The sequence below is a fragment of the Mobula birostris genome, unplaced genomic scaffold (assembly GCF_030028105.1).
Source record: "Mobula birostris isolate sMobBir1 unplaced genomic scaffold, sMobBir1.hap1 scaffold_319, whole genome shotgun sequence".
Taxonomy (NCBI): domain Eukaryota; kingdom Metazoa; phylum Chordata; class Chondrichthyes; order Myliobatiformes; family Myliobatidae; genus Mobula; species Mobula birostris.
Window position 1 is genome coordinate 379438 of NW_027276252.1, and position 17315 is coordinate 396752.

A 17315-nucleotide genomic window follows, 5' to 3' on the forward strand; every position below is an offset into this window, starting at 1 on the left:
ACCCATTTTAATTCCATATTCCATTCCCATTCTGATATGTCTATCCATGGCCTCCTCCACTATCATGATGAGACCACACTTAGGTTGCAGGACAACATCTTATGTTTCGTTTGGATAGCCTCCAACCTGATGGCATGAGCCGCGATTTCTCAAACATCTGGTAATGCCCCCCACCCCCACTTCACTATTTCCCATCCCCTTTTCCCTCTCTCACCTTATCTCCTTGCCTGCCCATCGACTCCCTCTGATGCTCTTCCCCCTTTTCTTTCTTCCACGGCCTTCTGTCACTTTTGCTTATCGACGTCCAAGCACTTTACTTCATCCCTCCCCCTTCAGGTTTCACCTATCACCTTGTGTTTTTCTCTCTCCCCGCCTTTTAAATCCATTCAGTTTTTTTTTCTCTCCAGTCCTGCCAAAGGGATTCAGCCCAAAACATCGACAACACTCTTTTCCATTGATGCTGCCTATACCGCCGAGTTCCTCCTGTATTTTGTGTGTATTCTTGAAATGAATGCTAACATTGCACTTGCCTTTCTCACCACCAACTCAACCTGCAAATTAACCTTTAGAGTGTTCTGCACAAGACTCCCAAGACACTCTGCATTTCAGATTTTTGGATTTTCTCCCCATTTAGAAAATAGTCTGCACATTTATTTCTACCACGAAAGTGCATGACCATGCATTTTCCAGGACTATATTTTATTTGCCACTCTCTTGCCCATTCTCCTAATCTGCCTAAGTCCTTCTGTAGCCTACCTGTCTCCTCAACATTATCCGCCCCTCCACCAATACTTGTATCATCTGCAACTGCAACAAGGCTATCTATTCCACCATTTAAATCACTGATATACAGCATAAAAAGAGGTTCCAACACTGACCCCAGCGGAACACTACTAGTCACTGGCAGCCAACCAAAAAAAGGATCCTTTCATTCCCACTTGCTGTCTCCTTCAAACCAGCCAATGCTCCACCCATGCTAGTAACTTCCCTGTAATTCGATGGGCTCTTATTTTGCTACGCAATCTCATGTGCAGCACTTCGTCAAAGGCCTTCTGAAAATCCAAGTACACCACATCTACTGCGTCTCCTTTATCTACCCTGCTTGTAATTTCCTGAAAAAATTGCAGTAGTTTAGTCAAGCAGGATTTTACTTTCGGGAAACCATGCTGCCTTTGGCCTATCTTGTCATGTGCCTCTAGGTACTTCATAATGTCACCACTAACAATCAATTCCAACAACTTTCCAATGACTAATGTCAGGCTAACAGGTCTATAGTTTCCTTTCTGCTGCCTTCTACCCTTCTTAAATAGTAGGGTAATTTGCAAAGAAATGAGTACTCGGTGAGGTAGATGGATGAAAAGGGAATTTTTGCAGTCCTGACGAAGAATCTCGGCCTGAAATGTTGACTGTTTCCTCTTTTCGATAGATGCTGCCTGGCCTGTTGCATTCCTCCAGCATTTTGTGTGTTGTTTTGGATAGGGGATTGAAACTGCATCATTGCTTTAAATACACAGAACAGTACAGCACAGGAACAGGCCCTCCAGACCAGTATATTGTGCCAAATTAGCTGAAAATTTAAAAAAAAACAAAAACTAATCCCTCCTACCTACATAATGTCCATATCCCTCCATCTTCCTCATATTCATGTGCCTATCTAAACATCTCTTAAAAACCTCCAATGTATTTGCCTCTACCACCATACACCAGGCAGTGCATTTCAGGCATTCACTACTCGAGTAAAAAAACTTATCCCTCATATTCCCCTTGAATTTATCCCCTCTCACTTTCAATGTATGCCCTCTGGTATTAGACATTTCTTCCCTGGGTAAAAGATACTCCCTATCTACTGTATCTACGCCTCTCATAATCTTGAAAAACTCGATCAGATCCCCTCTCAGTCTCTACTGTTCCAAATTTGTCTAGCTTCTCATGACAGCACCCTCTAAACCAGGCAGCATCCTGGTAAACCTCTTCTGCACCCTCCCCAAAGCCTCAACTCCCTTCCTACAGTGCGGCGACCAGAAATGTATACAATACTCCAGATGTGGCCTAACTGGAGTTTTATAAAGTTGCAACATGAACTCAGTGCTTCAACTTATAAAAGCAAGCATTCCTTAAGCTATGAAATTGGACCCCAAGATCTCTCTGCTCAGCCTGTGTCTCCTTGCATCTGTGCTACTGAGGTGCAGCACCTCACATTTATCTGCATTAAATCCATCTGCCATTCCTCTGCCCATATCTGCAACTGATCTATATCGTGCTGCATACTTTGCCAGTCTTCTACACTATCCACAACTCCACCAATCTTGGTATCATCTGCAAACTTATTTACCCACATTTTTATCTGGGCCATTTATGTACATCACAAACAGCAGAGGTCCCAGCACACATCCCTGCAGAACACCACTGATTACAGACCCCTAGCTCAAATAATTCCCTTCAACCACTAGCCTGTTTTCTATACACAAGCCAATTCTGAATCCAAATAGACAATTCGCCACAGGGCCCACGCATCTTAATCTTCTGGATTAGCCGCCCATGAAGGACTTTGTCAAAGCCTTACTAAATCCATGCAGACAATTTCCACTGCCCCACCCTCATCAACCTCTCACAACTTCCACTGCCCCACCCTCATCAACCTCTCTCGTCGCTGTCAAAAAACTCAAGTCAAGTTGGTAAGACACAACTTGCAGCGCACAAAGCTATGCTGGCTCTCCCTAATTCTGTCATGGGCTTCCAAATGCTCATCAATTCTACCCATAAGAATTTTCTCCAGTAATTTCCCTGAATTGAGCTCAGCGGTCTCATGTTTCCAGGAGTTTCTCTGGTTCCCGTTTTAAATAGAGGTACAACATTAAGCAACTCGCCAGTCCTCTAGGACCTTGCCTGTGCTGAGAAAAGGCACAAAGATACTGGTCAAGGCCCCAGCAATCTCGTCTCTTGCCTCCCTCAATAACCTGGGGTAAATCTCATCAGGGCCTGGTGACATCAACATTATTACTCATTAGAAGGCCCAACACTTGGAATGGGCTGCCAGCAACAGTGGTGGAGGCGGATATGATAGGGTCTCTTAAGAGACTCCTGGATAGGTACATGAAACTTAGAAAAATAGAGGGCTACGGGTAACCCTAGGTAATTTAAGTTCATGTTCGGCACAGCATTGTGGGCCGAAGGGCCTGTATTGTTCTGTAGGTTTTCTACTTCCTCCTCCTTGACCTCTAAACGCCCTAACATATTTATGCACTCCGGTCCTCCACAGCCAAGCAAATGTTCCTTTCTTTATCCTTTAGTCCTATCCTCTTCCTAGTAATCCTCTAGGTTTTGATGTTTATATGGAAAGTCTTGGTATTCATCTTAATCATACTTGCCAAAGACTTTTCATGGCCCCTCCTCGCTTTCCTAATTCCCTTGAGTTGTTTTCCGGCTTCTTTATATAATCTTCTTGGGCTTTGTTTGGTCCTAACTTCTGAAGATTTACATACTTTCCCTTTTTCTTCTTGGCACGTATATATACACACACACATATTTCAATTGTTGTATTTGGTGATTATGTAATGTTCTCATGAAATGACAAAAAGGAGGGAATGTGGAAATATAGTTTACCCACTTGTGCATTTTTGACTGTAACAACACGGAACCTGTATTGTAGCAGAGTGCTTTGCTAATAGTGTTGTGCAACATTATGCTGATAGAACTTGAATCCCTGAAACTGCAGACCAGCAGATGTGTTACTGGAAGAATGCCAAGTATATTAAGTAAGCAAGACAGTTTGTACCCTTTCCTTAAATTGAGGTGTGGGTGGCTGCAATTGTGTATAAAGTAGTGACTATACTGTCTGTTTTTATGGTTGCTATCACCTGCGGTTGTGCGGTGATGGTCTCCCTTTGCCGTGAGTAAAATAAATGCACTTATGCTTGATCCACTCTGAGTTATCTGTTGTTTATATGGAACACAAGCAAAAAAGCATCTATCATTAAAGGACCTCACTATCCAGGACATGTCTTCATTACTACCATCAGGAAGTACAAGTGCCTGAATACACACAATAGCATTTTAGGTTTGATCTACCCATGGACATTATCTCATTATTTTTCTCTCTTTCTGCATTGTACTGCTGCTGCAAAACAGCAAATTTCATTAAATGTATCAGTGATAATAAACCTGATTCAGATTCAATACTGCAAGTGCGGTCTGACTTAAGTTTTATATAGCTACAGCACGATTGTTGTTCTGAGCATCCCAACCAATGAAGGCACGCATTCCATACACCTTCTTTACCACCCTGAATACACTGCATTCTCTTTAGCTCCAGTGATTCAGTTTGAATGTACATATCTGACCCAAACCTCTTCCCTTTCTTGACAGAAGTTACAATATCCTTGACGTCCAGACTCTCCAGTCTCCCAGCAGTTTTGCCCTCAACTCTAACAGAAACATGCAGTTCTTGAGCTCTTGTTATCTTACTTTTAAAAATTCTCACTTGTCACAGATCCATTTGTCTGCAAACATCCTAGCCCAATGGGCAGTTAGCATTATGACAGCATGGGTGTGAGAGTTTGTAGTTCAATCCTGGTGTCATCTGTAAGGAGTTTGTACATCCTCCCAGTGGAATGCATGGGTTTTCTACAGGTTCTCCGATTTCCTCCCACTTTCCAAAAGCGTACTGGTTAGTAGGTTAATTGGTCATTGTAAATTGTACAGGGTTAAAATTGGGGTTGCTGGGCAACATGGCTCGAAGTACCAGAACAGCCTATGTCACATTGCATCACAATAATTTTTGAATTTAAAAAAAATAATTTTTGCAGGCTTCTGTCTAACTCAATTCTGCAGACCTACTCTGTGCCTTCCTGGAACTACACTACAACTAACAGATTGAGTCGACCCAAAATGCTCCAGATGCCAATAGCAAGAACTATGTAACCCGTCAGAATGGGCCTGATTAAGGGAGATGGAATGAATGGAAGCAAGCATTAAATACCCACTATCAAGGGGCTTGGCATCACCTCCCCCCCCCCCCGCACATCAACCGCTGAGAAACTGATTCCATGACGCATTCCGGGACCACCGACAGACTTGACTCCACCGTGGAACAAGGTCCCTACCACAGGACACAGACGCTGTAACATGGACTTGAGCCCCCACATTAAGACAAGACCTTAGGACACGAACATCAAGACACACAGACCCCAGGATACGGACACGTAAATGACCACAACCCATGATAGATTGGGAGGTCGGTCACTGTTCCTCAAGCCCCATCCCAACACAGACAAAAGCCACGCCACCAGGTTCCCTGCGCCCAGTCCCTCTCAGTTGCCATGGTTACCACTACCCGCCCACATGACGTCACGCGCCCGGTCCCTCACCCTTGCAACGCCTGTGAAGCCGTTCGAAGCTGCCGGGGTTGCGAAGCCGCCGCTCGGTGCTCGTGCCATTGCCCATCGGCTCACACCGTAACGGAGCGGACAGCGCCGATTTCCGGTCTGTCCGATGATTCCTCCAACCTATACCCCGGGGAGCCCCGCTGTTCTCCCACCGTCAGCTACCAATAGCACTGCAGTGGAAACCGCCATCCTGCACTGCGCGAACCCCGCGTCGGCGTCAAGTAGTTCCCATGACGTCAGACGCTCTCTGCGGCTAACGTCACTCTGCGTCAACCTGTTATACGTCACAGGCACGAATATATTATTTTAGAACCAAAGTCAAGTTTATCACTGCCATATGTCATGAAATTTGTTATGCAGCAGTAGTACATTACAATTCATAATAATGAATTGTAAATTACAATAAAAATATATAACACATAAATAGTGCAAAAAGAGAAAAAAAACAGTGAGGTATTGTTCATGGTAATCAGATGGCAGAGGGGAAGAAGCTGTTCCTGAATTTGTGAGTGTGATCATTCAGGCTTCTGTACTCCTCCCTGATGACAACAATGAGAAGAGGATATGTTCTGGGTGATGCGGGTCTTTAACAATGGATGCCATCTTTTTAAGGCTTTGCTCCTTAAAAATGTCCTGGATGCTGAGGATGCTGGTGCTCATGATGGAGTTGAGTGAGTTTACAATTCTTGCAGCTTATTTCGATCCTGTGCAGTTGCGAGTGCCTTGTGTCATACCAAATCTTCTCAAATGCCTAACAAAATATAGCCACTGTTGTGCCTTCTTTGAGATGCATCAATACGTTAGGTCCTCAGGGATGTTCACACTCAGGAACTTGAAATTGCTCACCTTTCCACTTCAGATCCCTCGATGAGGACAGCTATATGTTCCCACGTCTTATCTTTCTGAAGTCCACAATCAATCCTTCAGTCTTACTGATACTGAGTGCAAGGTTGTTGCTGTGACACCACTCAACCAGCTGATCTATCTTGTTCCTGTATGCCTTCTTGTCACCATCTGAAATTGTGTGAACAATAGTTGTATCATTTGCAAATTTATGGATGGCACCTGAGCTGTGCCTCGCTACACAGTCATGGGTATAGACAGATAGAGTACTAGACTAAGAACATATCTTTGAGGTGCGGCAGTGTTGATTATCAGCAAGGTGGAGATGTTATTTACAATCAGCTCAGACTGTGGTCTTCTGGTGAGGAAGTTGAGGATCAAGTTGCAGAGGGAAGTACAGGGGCCCGGATTTTGGAGCTTTCTCGATCAGAACTGTAGGAATGATTGTATTAAGCACTGATTTGTAGTCAATAAGCAGCAGGAGTTGATCGCAGCCATAACCAACCTCTTAAAGCACTGCATCGCCACAAATGTGAATGCCACTGAACGATAGTTATTATGGCAACTCACTCTACTCTTCATGGGCACTGTATGATTGTTGCCCTAATGAAGTAGGTGGGAGCTTCCAACTGTAGTAATGACTATAACACACTGGCCTCAAAAACTGTGACCTCTCTGGAGAAGAAATTTCTCCCCATTCCACCCTGAATGGGGAAACACTAATTCTGAGTCTGTGATCTGTGGTTCTAAGCACCCCTGCCAGGTAAAATACCCTCCCCGCATCCATCTGGTTACCCATAAGAGCATAAGTTACAGAGCAGAATTAGGCCATTTGGCCCATCGAGTCTGCTCTGCCATTTCACCATGTCAGATCCAATTTTTCTCTCAGCCCCAATCTCCTGTTTTCTCCCTGTATCCCTTCATGCCCCGAACAATCAAGAATCTATCAACCTCTGCCTTAAATATACATAAAGACTTTGCCTCCACAGCTGCTTGTGGCAAAGAATTGCACAGACTCACCATTCTCCGGCAAAAGGGATTCCTCCCAATCTCCATTCTAAAAGGATGCCCTTCTATTCTGAGGATGTGTCCTCTGGTCTTAGTCTCTCCCACCATTGGAAACATCCTCTCCACATCCACTCTATTAAGGATTTTCACCATTTGATTGGTTTTAATACAGTCATCCCTCATTTGTCTGAATTCTAGTGAATACAAGCCCAGAGCCTTTAAACGCTCTTCATATGACAGGCCATTCAATCATGGAATCATTTTTGTGAACCTCCTTTGATCCCTCTCCACTTTCAACACGTCCTTTATAAAATAGGGGGCCCAAAACTGCTCACAACATTCCAAGTGTGGCCTCACCAGTGCTTTGTAAAGTCTCAACATTACATCCTCGCTTTTATATTCTAGTCCTCTTGAAATGAATGCTAACATTGCATTTGCCTTCTTCATCACAGACTCAGCCTGCAAATTAACCTTTAGGGAATTATCTCAAGTCCATCTTTTTGTATTTTCTCTCCATTTAGAAAATAGTCACCCCTGTAATTTATTCTACCAAAGTGCATGGCCATACACTTCCTAACACTCTATTCCATCTGACATTTCTTTGCCCATTCTCCTAATCTGTCTAAATCCTTCTGTAGCCTCTCTACTTCCTCAAAACTACCTACCCCTCCACTGATCTTCATATTCTCTGTGAACTTTGCACCAAACCATCAATTCCATCATCCAAATCATTGACGTATAACATTAAAAAAATCGGTTCCAACACAGGCCCCTGTGGAACAGGAAACTTGCACAAACTGGAAATCCAAGCAACACATACAAAATGCCGGAGAAACTCAGCAGGCCAGGCAGCATCCATGGAAAAAAGTACAGTCGACGTTTCGGGCCTAGATAAAAGGTCTCAGCCCGAAATGTTGACTGTACTGTTTTCCATAGATGCTGCCTGGCTGCTGATTTCCATCAGCATTTTGTGTGTGTTTCCTGTGGGATACCGCTAGTCACCGGCAGCCAACCAGAAAAAGCTCCCTTTATTCCCACTCTTTGCCTCCTATCAATCAAACAACTTTATCCATGCTAGAATCTTTTCTGTAATACCATGGGCTCGTAGCTTGTTAAGTAGCCTTGTGTGTGGCACCTTGTCAAAGGCCTTCTGAAAATCCAAGTACACAACATCCAACGATTCTCCTTTGTCTATGTGACTTGTTAATTCCTCAAAGAATTCCAACAGATTTGGCAGGCAAGTTTTTCCCTTGAGAAAACCATGCTGACTAGGGCCTATTTTATCATGTGCCTCCAAGTACCTGAGACTTCATCCTTAACAATTGATTCACCTATCTTCCCACTGAGGTCAGACTAACTTTCTTCTGTCTCTCTCCTTTCTTTAAGAGTGGAGTGGGATTTGCTATTTTTCAGTCTTCCGGAAACATTCCAGAATCTGTTGATTCTTAAAAGATCATTACTAAAGCCTCCACAATCTCTTCAGCCACCTCTTTCAGAACCCTGGGGTGTCCACCATCTGGTCCAGGTGATTTATCTACCTTCAGACCATTCATTTTCCCAAGAACCTTCAGTTAGTGATGGTAACTTCACACACTTCATGACCCCGACATCTTAAACTTCCACCATACTGCTAGTGTCTTCCACTGTGAAGACTGATACAAAGTGCTTATTCAGTTCATCCATCATTTCTTTGACCCAACAGTCCTAAGGATTTAGAGGAACAAATTTTGGAAAGTGAATGCAGACTGGGGCAAGAAACATAATATTGTTAGAGTAGCTGATTTTAACTGTCCACATATTGACTGGAAATCCCATACTGTAAAAGAACTAAAAATGCAAACACGAGGTAATCTGCAGATGCTGGAATTTCAAGCAACACACATAAAAGTTGCTGGTGAACACAGCAGGCCAGGCGGCACCTACTGGAAGAGGTACAGTCGACGTTTCAGGCCGAGACCCTTCTTCAGGACTAACTGAAAGAAGAGATAGTAAGAGATTTGAAGGTGGGATGGGGAGGGGGAGATCTGAAATGTTCATGCCATCAGGTTGGAGGCTACCCAGACAGAATATAAGGTGTTGTTCCTGCAACCTGAGTGTGGCTTCATCTTGACAGCAGAGGAGGCAGTGGATAGACATGTCAGAATGGGAATGGGACGTGGAATTAAAATGTGTGGCCACTGGGAGATCTTGCTTTCTCTGGCGGACAGAGCGTAGGTGTTCAGCAAAACGGTCTCCCAGCCTGTGTCGGGTCTCGCCAATATATAGGAGGCCGCATCGGGAGCACCGGACGCAGTATGTCACCCCAGCCGACTCACAGGTGAAGTGTCGCCTCACCTGGAAGGACTGTCTGGGGCCCTGAATGGTGGTGAGGGAGGAAGTGTAAGGGTATGTGTAGCACTTGTCCACTTATAAGGATAAGTGCCGGGAGAGATCGGTGGGAAGGGATGGGGGGTACGAATGGACAAGGGAGTTGCGTAGGGAGCGATCCCTGCGGAAAGCGGAAGGTGGAGGGAAAGATGTGCTTCGTGGTGGGATCCCGTTGGAGGTAGCGGAAGTTACGGAGAATTATATGTTGGACCTTATATTCCATCTGGGTAGCCTCCAACCTGATGGCATGATCATTGACTTCTCTAACTTCCGTTAATGCCCCACCTCCCCTTCCTACCCCATCCGTTATTTATTTATTATTATAATATATACTTTTTTTTCTCCCTCTGTCCCTCACACTATACTCCTTGCCCATCCTCTGGGATTCCCCCCTCCCCCTTTCTTTCTCTCTCAGCCTCCTGTCCCATGATCCTCTTGTATCTCTTTTGCCAATCACCTGTCCAGCTCTTGGCTCCATCCCTCCCCCTCCTGTCTTCTCCTATCATTTTGGATCTCCCCCTCCCCCTCCCACTTTCAATTCTCTTACTATCTCTTTTTTCAGTTAGTCTTGGCCTGAAACGTCGACTGTACCTCTTCCTATAGACGCTGTCTGGCCTGCTGCATTCACCAGCAATTTTTATGTGTGTTGCTGTAAAAGAACTAGATGGGATAGTGTTTGTCAAATCTGTTCAGGGAAGTTTCCTTCATCAGTACATAGGAGTTCCAATGAGAGAGCGTGCGATACTGGATCTGTTATTATGGAATGAGACAGGGCAGATGACAGAAGTTTGTGTCGGGGAACACTTTGCATCCCGTGACCACAATGCTATTAGTTTTGAAGAAATTATGCAAAATGATAGTCCGGGTCTGTGGGTTGAGAATCTAAATTGGAGAAAGGCTAATTTTGATGGTATCAGAAATGATCTGGCAAGTGTGGATTGGGACAGGTTGTTTTCTAGCAAAGGTGTACTTGATAAGAGGGAAGCTTTCAAATTTTGTGAGTACAAAGCTTATATGTGCCTGTCAGAATAAAAGGTAAAGAATGTCGGGAATCTTGGTTTTCAAGAGATAGTGAGGCACTGGTTAAGAGAAAAAAAGGAGGTGCATAGCAAGGAGGAACAAATGTGTGCTTATGGAGTACAAGCAATGCAAGAGAACTCCTAAGAGAGAAATCAGGAAGGCTAAAAGGAGGTACAAAGTTGCTTTAGTAGACAAGGTGAAGGATTCTACAGATACCTTAAGAGCAGAAGGACTGCTAGGGACAAAATCGGTCCACTGGAAGAACAGAGTGGTAATCCATGTATGGAGCCAAAATAGATGGGCAATCTTAAATGCATTCTTTGCATCTGTATTTACCCAGGAGAGGGATACAGACAACTTGCTCTGGCAGTGTGTGCTTCAAGAAGACTTCAATCATACTGGCACCCAGGAAGATCGTAGGAACCTGTATAAATGACTATTGCCCAGTGGCACTTAGAGTACATCCACAGTAATGACATGTTTTGAGAGGCTGGTGTTGAAGCATATCAACTTCTGTTTGAGTGGCGACTTGGATCCACTTCAATTCGCCTATTGAAGCAACAGGTCTACAGTTGATGCCTCCTTGCTGGCACTTCAAACAACCCTAGAACACCTGGACATAAAGATTCATATATCAGGATGGTCTTTATTGATTACAGCTCAGCATTTAACACCATCATCCCCTCAAAACTATCCGTAAACTCCAAGACCTGGGCTCAATACCCCCTTGTGCAATTGAATCCTGGATTTCCTCACTTGCAGATCCCAGTCAGTCTGGAATGGCAAAGCATCTCCTCCACAATCTCCAGCAGCACCACAGGGATGTGTACTTAGCCTCCTGCTCTAATTGCTTTACACCTCTGACTGTGTGGTTAAGTACAGCCCAACGCCACGTACAAGTTTGCTGATGACATCACTGTTGTGGGCTGCATTAAAGGGAGTGATGAATCAGTATACAGGAGGGAGATTAAAACTTGGGTGAGTGGTGTAATAACAGCACCCTCTCATTCAATCCCGATAAAACCAAGGATCTAATTGTAGACTTCAGGAGAGGGAAACCAGAGGTCCATAGCCAGTAATCATTAGAGGAACAGAGATGGAGAGGGTCAGTAACTTTAAAATCTTGGGTGTCACTATCTCAGAAGACCTGTCCTGGACCCATCATATAAATATAATTGTGAAGAAAGCACAGCAGTGCCTCTACTTCCTCAGGAATCTGTGGAGGTTCGACATGTCATCAAGACCTTGGCAAACTTCTATAGATGTGTGGTGAAAGTGTTCTGACTGGTTGCATTATGGCCTAGTATGGGCGTTTGAGTGGAAAATTCTACAAAAGATAGTGGATTGATTTGGCAATACATCACAGGTAAAACCTTCCCAACCATTGAGCACATCTACATGAAACATTGTCAGAGGAAAGCAGCATCCATTATCAGAGATCCTCATCATGCAGGCCATGCTCTTTTCTCACTGTTACCATTAGGTAGAAGATACATCAGGACTTGCACCGCCAGGTTCAATAACAATTACTACCCCTCAATCATCATGCTCTTGAACAAAAGGGAATAACTACACCCATATAAGGACTCTCTTATCGTGTTATTTCGTGCTTGTTGTTTATTTTTATTTCTTTGTGGGCTGAAGGGCACAGCTTTGTGGGCCAAAGGGCCTGTGTTGTGCGATAAATTTTCTATTGATATCTTCACAGTTTGTTGTCCATTGATCCTGTTTATATTTACTGTTCTGTAGATTGCTAAGGATGCCTGTAGTAAAGGAATCTCAGGATTGTATGTGGTGACATGTATATTAAGTACTCAGATAATAAGTTTTACTTTGTACTTTGAGCCTCTGAACTTTGAACATCAACTTCATGGACCCTGTACAGATTACAGAGGAGGAGATGTTCGCTACCCTGTGACAAATCAGAGTGGATTAATCCCCAGGGCCTAACAAGGTGTTCCCTCGAACCCTACGAGATGCAAGTGCAGAAATTGCCGGGGCCCTAGCAGAGATATTTAAAACATCCTTAGCATCAGGAGAGATACCAGAGGATTGGAGAATAGCTTATGTTGTTCTGCTGTTTAAAAAAGGCTCTAAACATAAATCAGGAAATTATAGGCCTGACATCAGTTGTGGGAAAGTTATTGGAAGTAATTCTAAGGGATCAGATATATTAATATTTGGATAGACATGGACTGATTAAGGACAGTCAGCGTGACTTTGTGCATGGTAGATCATGTTTTACAGATCTTATAGAGTTTTTCAAGGATGTTACCAGGAAAGCCAATGAAAGCAAGGCAGTAGATGTTGTTTACATGTTGTAAGGCAAGAGCCCACATTGGAGATTGGTGAATAAGTTTCAGTCGTTCGGCATTCAGGATGAGGTAGTAAACTGGATTAGAAACGCAAACACCAGGAAATCTGCAGATGCTGGAATTTCAAGCAACAAACATAAAAATCGCCGCAGCATCTATAGGAAGAGGTACAGTCGACATTTCGGGCCGAGACCTTTCGTCAGGACTAACTGAAAGAAGAGATAGTAAGAGATTTGAAAGTGGGAGGGGAAGGGGGAGATCCGAAATGATCTATCATCATCACCTGATGAGCCAAAGCCACTCTAAAACTGGCACACTCAAAAGAATGGCTGCTCCTCTTGCACTTGTGTTATTTTTATTGGCCCTTTCCAATGAATCTTTGGTCCCAGCTGAACACCAGTGGGGAATGGTGTAGGAACAAGATAATGCTACAGAATCAGGGAGGGTGTAGGGACTGGAAGGAGTAATAGAGACAGTGAGGGGTGTAGGGGCTGGAGAGGGTGAAGAAATGGGGATGGGTGTAGGGACTGGAGGGTATTATGGAGACAGGGAATGGTTTAGAGGCTGGAGAGGGTGACAGTGATGGAGCGGGGCGCAAGGACCAGAGGGGATTATGGAGACAGGGAGGGGTGTAGGGGGGCATAGGTGAGATTAGTGTGGGAAGAAGGAAACTGAATTAACATGTGTATGGTGTAAGTTCTTAGATAAAGAAGTTAAAAGCTTATGTCAAAAAGCCAAAGAAGAAAGGTTAAACCAGGAATGTGAACAACTAGAAAGATCCCTATTATTGCTCCAAAAAGCATACATCAACAAATCAAGAAAATCACTGGTAAAAAGCCCCTCTGTTCTTCAGGTGAATGTTTGAAAGCAAAGGACGGTACCATTATCATGGAAAAAGATGAGATTATGAACAGGTGGACTGAGTATATTCAAGAATTGTTTGAAGACGATCGAGGTGAAAAATCAGAAATTAAGAAGAACATTGAAGGGCCAAGTATTTTAAAATCTGAAGTTCGTAATGCAATAAGTAAGATGAAGAAAGGAAAGGCAGCATGGCAGGGCACCTGATGATGATGATGATGATGGTTTAAGTGGTTGCTGTGGATGATGGGTTCCATGCTGGGGTTTTTGTGACCCTCTCAGGGCTGGAGAGGAGTTGGTTGGTCAGCTGTACTGGATTGGAGGGACAGGACTCAGACTGGGGTTGTCTGATTATCTCTCTGCCCCCTCTCCCTTTCTTCCATTGTCCTTATTTTTCTGTTTTTTTGTCTGTTCTTGTTTTTCTCTCTATCCTTTCACTCTATTTCAATTTCCTGCCTCCCCCACCATCTCCCTGTGCACTACTGTCTATCTAATTCTTTGTATATCTGAAACTCTGGATCACAATCTTTAGGTCAACCTGTAATTGTTCTGTACGGACACTAATTCTTTCCATTCCCTCTCCCAACCCCACCCCTCCCTGCTCACTGACTCTCTGATTTCCATCTGCTTCCCTTTCCCATTCCCTACTCTCTTCTTCCTCATCTCTTTCCCCTCCCCCTCCCCTACTACCTCCTTCTTTCTTCCCTTCCTTCCATCCCCCTCCCTGACTTCCCCCTCCTACTACCACTTCCTTCCTTCACCTGCCTCACCTCCCTTATCCTTATCTGTCCCTCTCCCTGCCCCTCCCATTTCCACCTTCCCTCCACTTCCATAAGATATCGGAGCTGAAGCAGGCCATTTGCCCCATCGAATCTGCTCAGCCATTTCATCATGGCTGATCCAATATTTCTCTCAGCCCTAATTTCCTGTTTTCTCCCCGTAACCTTTCATGCACTGGCTAATCAAGAACCTATCAACCTCTGCTTTCAATAAACCCAGTGACTTGGCCTCCACAGGCACCTGTGGCAACAAATTCCACAGATTCACCACCCTCTGGCGAAGGAAATTCCTCCTCATCTCTGTTCTGAATGGACATCCCACTGTTCTGAGGTTGTGTCCTCAGGTCCAAGACTGCCCTACCAGAGGAAGCATCCTCTCCATATCCACATTATTAAGGCCTTGCAACATTCGATAGGTTTCAATAAGAAGCCCCCTCATTCTTCTGAATTCTAGTGAATAGAAGCCCAAGGCCAACAAGTGCTTCTCATATGATAAGCCCTTCAATCCTGGAATCATTTTTGTGAACCTCCTTTGAATCTTCTCCAATGTCAGCACATCCTTTCTTAGATAAGGGGCCCACAATTGCTCATATTACTCCAAGTGAGGCCTCGCCAGTGCCTTACCAAGCCTCAATATTACATCCTTGCTCTTATGTTCTTGTACTCTCAAAATGAATGCTAATGTTGCATTCAAGTTCCTCACCACCAACTCAGCCTGTAAATTAACCTTCAGGGAATCATGCACGAGGACTCCCAAGTCCCTATGCACCTCAGAATTTCAAATTTTCTCTCTATTTAGAAAATACTCTAAGCTTTTATTTCTTCTACCTAATTGGATGACCATACACGTCCTGACACTGTATTCCGACTGCCTCTTCTTTGCCCATCTGTCCTAATCTGTCTAAGTCCTCCTGTAACCTTTCTGTTCCCTCAAGGCAACCTGCCCTTCTGCCTATCAGTCAACTCCAACATCTTCCCAACCACTGAGGTCAGACTAACTGGCCTAACACAAAATAATCTGCAGATGCTGGGATCAAAGCAACACTCACAACACACTGGAGGAACTCAGCAGGTCAAGCAGCATCCGTGGAAAAGATCGGTCCTTCTTTATAGGGCCTCTGCCCCTTCCCTCTACAGTCCTGATGAAGGGTTCCAGCCCGAAACATCGACCGATCTTTTCCATGGATGCTGCCCGACCTGCTGAGTTCCTCCAGCATGTTGTGAGACTAACTGGCCTATAATTTACTTTTATCTGCCTCTCTCCCTTCTTGAGGAGTGAAGTGACAGTTGCAGTTTTTCAGTCCACCGGAACCATGCTAGCATCGATTGGTAATTGACAGTTCATCACTAATAATCATAAGACCAAAAGATAAAGAAGTCGAATTAGGCCATTTGGCCCATCGAGTCTGCTCTGCCATTCAATCATGGTTGATCCATTTTTCCCCCCTCAACCCTATTCCCCAGCTTTCTCGCTGTAACCTTCGATGCTGTGTCCAATCAAGAACCTATCAATCTCTGCCTTAAAAACACCCAATGACCAGGCCTCCACAGCTGCCTGTGGTAACAAATTCCACAAATTCACCTCCACCTGGCTAAAGAAATTTCTCCACGTCTCTGTTTTAAATGGACACCCCTCTAATCTGAGGCTGTACCCTCTTGTCCTAGACTCCCCTACCATAGGAAAAGTCCTTTCCACATCTACCCTTCCTAGACCTTTCAACATTCAAAAGGTTTCAATGGGATCCCCCGTCATGCTTCTTGTAGGGGGCAGGGTTTCAGATTTCAGGATCATTGGGACCTCTTCTGGGGCAGGTGGGACCTGTACAAGAGAGACGGGTTACACTTGAACCACAGGGGGACCAATATCCTTTCAGGGAGGTTTGTTAGTGCTATTGGGGAGGCTTTAAACTAAATTTGCAGGGGGATGGGAACCAGAGTGCCAGAGCTGACAGTGTGGCTGGGGTGAAAATAAATGATGTTGAAAGTTTAAGCAAATCCACTGATAGAAAGGTTGTGAGTGGTGGTAAAAATCTTCTGAGGTGTATATATTTCAATGCTAGGAGTATTGCGGGGAAGGCGAATGAGTTGAGGGCGTGGATTGACACGTGGAATTATGATGTTGTAGCAATTAGTGAAACTTGGCTACAGGAGGGGCAGGACTGGCAACTTAATATTCCAGGGTTCCGATGTTTCAGATGTGATCGAGGCAGCGGAATGAAAGGTGGGGGAGTAGCATTGCTTGTTCGGGAAAATATTACAGCAGTGCTCAGGCAGGATAGATTAGAGGGCTTGTCTACTGAGTCCTTATGGGTGGAGCTGAGAAACAGGAAAGGTATGGCCACATTACTGGGATTGTATTACAGACCACCCAATAGTCAATGAGACTTGGAAGAGCAAATCTGCAGAGAGATAGCAGGCAACTGCAGGAAACATAAAGATGTGGTGGTAGGGGATTTTAATTTTCCATACATTGATTGGGACTCCCATACTGTTAGGGTCTAGATGGTTTAGAGTTTGTAAAATGTGTTCAGGAAAGTTTTCTAAATCAATATATAGAGGGACCAACTAGAGGGGATGCAATATTGGATCTCCTGTTAGGAAATGAATTAGGGCAAGTGACGGAAGTCTGTGTAGGGGAGCACTTTGGTTCCAGTGATCATAACACCATTAGTTTCAATTTGATTATGGACAAGGATAGATCTGGTCCTAGGGTTGAGGTTCTGAACTGGAAGAAGGCC

General features: G+C 44.3%; 2 protein-coding genes across 7 annotated transcripts in view; one reads left to right on the forward strand and one right to left on the reverse strand.

The window, feature by feature from the left end:
- LOC140192951 (mitochondrial import receptor subunit TOM40B-like) overlaps positions 1–5600 on the reverse strand; it is a 162344-nt gene extending 156744 nt beyond the window's left edge. For all 6 annotated transcript variants that reach the window (XM_072250429.1, XM_072250428.1, XM_072250426.1 and 3 more), the window contains exon 1: positions 5367–5600. In XM_072250429.1, the coding sequence (XP_072106530.1) occupies positions 5367–5442 (76 nt within the window). In that variant the 5' untranslated portion in view covers positions 5443–5600. The remainder of the gene's footprint in view (positions 1–5366) is intronic.
- The window catches only part of LOC140192950 (kin of IRRE-like protein 1), a 210838-nt gene continuing 199013 nt past the window's right edge, over positions 5491–17315 (forward strand). The window contains exons 1-2 of the mRNA XM_072250424.1: positions 5491–5667; positions 9517–9531. Coding sequence (XP_072106525.1) covers positions 5491–5667; positions 9517–9531 — 192 coding nt within the window. The remainder of the gene's footprint in view (positions 5668–9516; positions 9532–17315) is intronic.